This window comes from Eucalyptus grandis, chromosome 11, assembly GCF_016545825.1.
Source record: "Eucalyptus grandis isolate ANBG69807.140 chromosome 11, ASM1654582v1, whole genome shotgun sequence".
Classification (NCBI taxonomy): Eukaryota; Viridiplantae; Streptophyta; class Magnoliopsida; order Myrtales; family Myrtaceae; genus Eucalyptus; species Eucalyptus grandis.
In genome coordinates this window covers 29,115,772-29,122,762 of record NC_052622.1, presented here as the reverse complement: position 1 = coordinate 29,122,762, position 6,991 = coordinate 29,115,772, and the positions used below count along the sequence as shown (strand labels likewise).

General features: G+C 37.8%; 1 protein-coding gene across 1 annotated transcript; it reads left to right on the top strand.

The window, feature by feature from the left end:
* The first annotated feature begins 3,123 nt into the window (after positions 1–3,123).
* On the top strand, positions 3,124–4,130 carry LOC108956006 (auxin-induced in root cultures protein 12-like). The gene has a single exon (XM_018864914.2). It carries the CDS (start codon positions 3,172–3,174, stop codon positions 3,841–3,843), a length of 672 nt encoding a protein of 223 aa, XP_018720459.2. The 5' UTR covers positions 3,124–3,171; the 3' UTR covers positions 3,844–4,130.
* Positions 4,131–6,991: the final 2,861 nt, after the last annotated feature.

Here is a 6,991-nt window from a genome sequence, read left to right as displayed (position 1 = left end):
ACCGTGACTTTTATCACAGCTCTCGGACGACACCTGTCAGGGTAGCACGCAACCTCCGGTCACCTTATAAACCCCGACGGTTCATATTCTCGTCCGCGACTCCCGGGCTCTTTGCATTCCTCTTGGTCCCCGGGCCCCAGAGCCCTAGATGCTTATAGTCCAACCTCGCTATCCCTACCCCACCAATCCAAGAGCAACACGTCACCACTTGCTGGATATTTCTGTGACGTGGCGGATCGTGATTCGTGCTTCTCAACGCCACTTTGCGCGGTGTGTCGCCCTAAGTAACGGGAAAAGCTTAAAGTAAAGGCCGGGAATACCCCCCGGTTACTACTTTTAAAAATGCAATGTTTTCAGGCTTGCTTTGTTTTGGATCATATCTAGCAATAAAGCATTTTTTTCGCTTCCCCATCACAATTTAAAATATGATCCGAATTTCAAAATATTATGAAAAATTATCTGTGAAATCTACGTTTGAACTTTTGTATAATGTTAAAGTTTTAAGTGTTTGGAATTAAAAAGTCAAAGTATTAGTCGTGAAATTTAGATTAAGGCAGAAAAAGTAAGAATATATTTAGACAATATTCATTTTCATAATATATAATAATAGTCAATATGCCAGAATCAATTTATACAATTGTTTAGAGTCATTGACTATATTTGATGTTCGAATTTGGTACGCTTGATTAAATACATAATTGGAGCGGGATACAAATTTCTTAACAAGTGCGCATAAATCTTTTTTATGTCATTATGGTGGTTAGCCTAGTGGTATGATGTTTATTTCCAAGTGGTTTGGGGTCTCTAGGTCACGGGTTCATCAATTCTCCTAATTGTTCTTGGACCTTAGGATGCCTTGATTCATCTTCAGTCGATTTGGTAGTGCTATGATGCACTGATAGAGTTTGCTCAAAATGAGTAATAGTCATAACTCAAACCAAAAATCCTTTCGTTGGTCTCAAACTTCTATGATAACACTCAAGGGAGTTGATGCCGCTGATCATCCATTCTCACCCACTTTTGGATAATTTATATTCTTTTAATACATCATTATTATGCTTAGATTAAATCGCTTTCCATCGATGATAATTTTTTCATGCAAATTCTAAAATATCATATATGGGTTATATTCTACCAAGTACGCACCATTTACAGCAACAAAAAGGTATAATAGCTATGGTTTTATTTTTATTTTGAGCCCGAAAATAGATTAAAAAAAATCTCATGCACGTGTTGCATGATGTGCCGTTCATTATTGCATGACATTTGCACATTTCTATATTCTTATCAAAAAGTCCATCAATTCGATAGCCAATAACCTAATTGATGCAAAAATTAGCTTTCTAAATAATTAAGTTGCGTTTGGTCATCTAAATTTTTAGCTAGGATAGGACCAGATATAATATGACAAAAAAAATCCAATAATTTTACTATATCATATTCATCGCATAGTGAATCTAGTTATAAAACTAGATTCCTTCATATCATATTTCGTCCATTATGTGGTATGAAACAATTTGAAATGCACAAACAAAGATGATAAGAATCTCTCATAATTCACTACTAAAGAAAACACAAATGCACAATCATAAATAACCTTCGTCAATCAATTCATAATAATCGTGCAGTTTACATTTTAAATAGGAAAATAGCTCATTACAATAGTTCAGAGCCACATGTTCAATAATGATAAAAAGAAAATATAAATGGATCATAACAATATCGATGAGGTAGATACATTAGCTAATGTCAAATTTAGTAAAAGAAAGAAAACATGATTATTCACCTTCGCATATTAAAAAAGTATAGTGATTAGATTCTCTCGTCATTTCATAAAAATTTGACATGAACCTCAAAATTATGAAAAAGAGATTTTTGACTTTTTTTTTATTGCTTTCATGGACTTTTGACGTGAACTAGAGATTTGTGAAAAAGAAGAAACTCCGACTCTCTTCATTTTTGTGAAGTTTTGACGTGAATAAAGAACTATGGAGAAGCCGCATAAACTAGAGACACAGGAAAAGGAGATGGAGTGAATTAGAAAGATCTGTTTCTAGCTTGAATTTGTTTATTTAGAATTGGGGTTTTTCTATTTCATTTTTATTTACTTAATTTTGAAATTATTTCTCTCTTTAAGTAATTTTATTTTATTTTATTCCATATTTATTAAAATATTTAATAAACATTTTAATAAATAATAAACTATACTAATATACCTAAGATATGTAATAACCATAGATAAATTATTATTTTAAATTTTTTACTTAATAAGTTCGTTATTTGAGAGAGATAGCTTTTATGCTATATATATAGAAAATCATATCCATCTTTATCTTACCTCCCTATTATATATTTTTATTTGGTTATATCCCCTTATATTTGGTTTTATCCTATCTTGAGTAAAAATACGGAATAGGATAAATTTGATCATATCCCGACTTTTATCTTGGCTACGTTTAATCATCTAGATCCGTAGCCAGGATAGGATTGGATACTATGAAATGTAGGGATTTTGTTATATATTGAATCACAATAATAAAACTTAATATTTACATGTTCCATCGTGTCCATTGTTTGATACGAATGGCATATCATTGCAAATGAACTTAAAATTTACACAAATGGAGATGGCAATAATCTCTTACTACACTCTTGCGTACTTCATTTTTGTTTTCTTATTTTTTATTATTTCCTCTCTCTCTCTCCAATACAATTTTGTTAAATAGTAAAAAATAACTTTCATACCATAAATATCAGAAATTATTCATCATTATCCGACTACCCTCATAAAATGATTTTATTAAAATTATAGTCCTTTTATATTCAACTTTAACCTATCTTGGGTAAGAATCAAATACAAAATAGCATAAATTTTATCATAATCTAAAACTTATCTTGACTACCAAATATAGTTCAGATGTATTGATAAATATACATAATCATTTATTTCCTCGTCAATTCGTCAACATAAAACAGGATCACATCCTAAATTTATGCATAGAGAATATAGCGTCGTAAATTTCGATATATTTACCTTTACCATTTAAAGCATGTATATCTTTAGCCGATACGTCACCCCGCCGCGCGCTTCGCACACGCTCTCTTTATAACCATCCCGTATCCACAACCACACAGGCACAGAGTACCTCTCCCTCTCCCCCTGCAACAACAATGGCCTCTCTCTCTCTTCTCCTCTCCCTCTCGCTCCTCTCTCTCCTCTCTCTCCTCCTCCCTCCGGCCCTCTCCCTCACCTGCACGTCCCAGAAGTTCAACAACACCTACAACAACTGCACCGACCTCCCCCAGCTCGGCGCCTTCCTCCACTACACCTACAACGCCTCCAACTCCTCCCTCTCCATAGCCTACGTCGCCGCCCCGGCCACCGGCGGCGCCTGGGTCGCCTGGGCCATCAACCCCACCAAAACCGGCATGGTCGGATCGCAGGCCCTGATGGCGCTCAGGCTCAACGGCTCCGTCGTCCCCAAGACCTACAATATCTCCGGCTATCACTCGGTCGTCGAGTCGAGGCTCTCCTTCAACGTGTGGGACCTGAGCGCCGACGAGGTGAATGGGACGATGCGGATCTTTGCGACGGTTCAGGTGCCGGAGAAGGCGTCAAGCGTGAACCAGGTCTGGCAGGTCGGTGGCGCCGTCAGCGGGAACCAACCAAGCATCCACCCGCTTGTTGCGGCCAACAAGGAGTCGACGGGGAAGCTTCAGCTGGACTCGTCGAGTTCGTCCCCTGCTCCGGCACCGAGCAAGAGCGGAGTGAGGGCGGGTCGGGGCAATGTGGGTCTGTTGGCGAGTGTGATTTTGCTGATGGGGACTTTTGCGGTACTCTAGTCGAGTAATTAACGATTTGGATCGGGATCCGATATTTTTTTCTCTTTCAATTTGCACCTATTTTAGAGATTCCGACTTCACTAGTCTTCTCCTATTGGATTGGGATCCGATATTATTTTCTCTTTCAATTTGCACCTATTTTAGAGATTCCGACTTAAACTAGGCTTCTCCTATCTTCTTCTTCTTGATATGGTTTGTTTTGGATTACGATGAAGGAGCAACATCTTCCCAAACTGTTGCTCATGGATATGCTTCGTTTACCGTGTGTTTAGTGCGATCTTTGTGTCTTTTTTAAGTAAATACGTATTAAGAATGGTTAACCTTATAAGTATTTATCATATGTCGGTAAGAAAATAAAAGCATTGAAATTAACCACATTTTAATCGTGGTAACTTAATAAGTGTCTTTAGGCACGATCTATCCTTTTAATTCTTTTTTAAGTTAAAATACCTTTTTCCCGATTACCAAAGTTTGCGGGGCGAATATTATATATTTTTTGGAAGTGTAAAGCGTTGAAAAAGGCAAGATCTTTAAATTGTGGGACATGATGATAGCGTGTTGATGGAAGCATGAGCTGGCGATTTTGATGGCGGCAGGTTCTGAGTTTGCCCTTTCTTGTACAGCGAGAATCCCTTTTCTTTCGAGAACAGATTCGCTGCTTTTTATCTCACTTGGCTCTCGTCCCATGGCCAATTTCCCAGATCACGTGGGGGGAAACGAAAGCTTAATGCGATGCAGTAGCCGATCTTTACTTGATCCTCGGAAAACTTATTAATTCGCGTTTAACTAGCATAAAAATTGCTGACACGAAAGATATGTTGAAAAGGTAGTTCAACTAAATTATTGACCATATTAAATGGGTTGCTTTCGTTTCAATAGTCATTACCTGGCGAAGAATCGCTAATGACTCTAATGCTCAAACTTGCTTTCCTTTTTATGAAAAACGTGCTAACCATAACACAGATTTGACTCTATATAATTTTCTAAACCAAGGATTGCATATCCCCAGGCAATACCAAAAGGAAGTGTTGTAATTTATCATGTCTGTGCATCAGGAAAACTATTTTAAACTTCATTTGTTTCTCGAAGTTTGAATTTTACCGGCAAAGGTTTTCAATCGAAGTTATTTGTGGATAAAAAAGATTTGATAGGGTTTTTGGGTTGGGCTTTTTTTTAACCTAGTTGGAATTATTATTCAAACTAGGGAGGCAAACTCTTACGGCGCCATGGCGGTGAGCTAATCTAGTAGAGATTGAGTGAAGTGAAGATGAGCAACGGGGGACAAAGCGAAGATAAAGCAAAATTTAAAGCAGTTGTTGCAGTTTTCAAACTTGTATCTCTTATAGAATTCAGACTGATGACTTGTGAATGAGAACACCCCCGAGAACTTTTTGCCACATTGACTGCGGGACAAGAATTGCGGGCTAATCTATTTTTTAAAAGACACAAGGCTATCCACCCTTTCGATTTTTGAGCCCAACACTAGCCATGTTTTAAAATTCTAATTCCAATTGAATGGAAAATGTAATTGTATAACATAATTAATATGGGTTGTATTCAATTTCAATTTTTGAGCTCGACACTCATTGTGTTTCACTAAGTATGCAATGTCAGCTGGGTTAGACTTCAATATTGAAGGGCACTGACAGTGTTGCGGTAGAGCTAAGGATTAGGTAATGGCTCCCCTTGATGAATGGACAACAACTCAAAGGTGGTGCGTGGGGTGGACACAGCATGAGCAGTAGGCATCTTTGCACAATCCAAAATCTCATAAGTGAACTTGGCTTGACGTAGATGAAGCTCGTTGGAGGTAGATTGTACCTCAATGCCTAGAAAATAGAGAATAGGTTCAAGATCCTTGATGGCAAATTCTCATCTAAAGCATGTAGAAGAGCTAGTGGTGGAGCATTGGGAGAGCTGGTAAGGATGATGTCGTCCACATAAACTAATAAGAAGATGGTGTGGGATGTAAAATGATGAATGGATAAGGATGAGTTAGCAGTTGAGATAAAAAAATCAATGTTAGTGAGTTAGGAGCTAAGCTGCTGATGCCAAGCACAAGGAAGGAGATGGCAAATGTGCTAAGGTCGTTTGGTGTCAACAAATAATTGTACCATATACACCTCTTCGGATAAGTATCCATGGAGAAAGGCATTAGAGACATTGATAGATTATTCTTGGGAGTAACCAAGTGCGAAAGCACTGCCGATGGTGATTGATTTGGCCATTGGGCTTAATCTTGCTACAATGAATGCTAGCTTATTGATGAAATCCCTTAGCAACAAGTTGGCTTTATAGCGTTTTAGTGTACCATCGGAGCGAAGTTTGACCATGAAGGCTCTGCTCCTATATGCAGCAAATAGGGTGAGCATAAGAAGGTAGCCGAACCAATTCCCAAGTATTATTTTGGATAAGTGCAATGTACTTAGTGGTCATAGTAGCTTGCCGTTTTAAATCTCATGGTACTTGAGAAAAACAACCAAGCTCACTATAAGGATGACCAGAGGCCGCAAGAGCAAAAGTCTGATTTCTATTAGGGATTGTGTGAGAGATGGTTCTAGCACAGATGAATAACCATATAGTGAGTAGATGCTTGTGAAGATGTTGCTGATGATGGTGGAGACTATGACTTAGGAACTTCAGTTGGAGATGGTGAGGATGAAGGCAGGAATGGTAGAGCTAGTGAAGTGGAGTCTAGTGACCATGAGAGCTTGGAACAATTAGCAGTGACGGCAATGGTAAGTAGATTGGTGTGAAGCAGGTGGTGATGGTGGAGACACAAGTGCAGTTTGTTGAAATGGAAACATGGTCTTATTAAAGATAGCATCAACAGTGATGTAGGTACAATTGGGTCTAAGGACAATAGCATCAGTAGCTTGGAGGGTTAACCAAGAAAGATGTAGGCTTGAGAGCGAGGAGTTAGTATTATGGTAGTTGCAGAAACTAAAACGAAAATGAAACTAAAAAGAATAAAAGAACATTGGATTCACATGAAAACCCTTGCAAAAAAACCACATGGGGAGGAGAAGCAAAATCCATTATAAAAATTTAAAGATTACAAAAAGCAGCTATCAAAAACTAAGTTTTTTTTTTTTTTTGTCTCAACTTCACCTAATAATTTGAGAAAAGCAATATTTATATTGCCCCC

Excerpts from the sequence above, each read along its gene's own strand:
- LOC108956006 (XM_018864914.2), top strand. The coding sequence starts at position 3,172 with ATGGCCTCTCTCTCTCTTCTCCTCTCCCTCTCGCTCCTCTCTCTCCTC.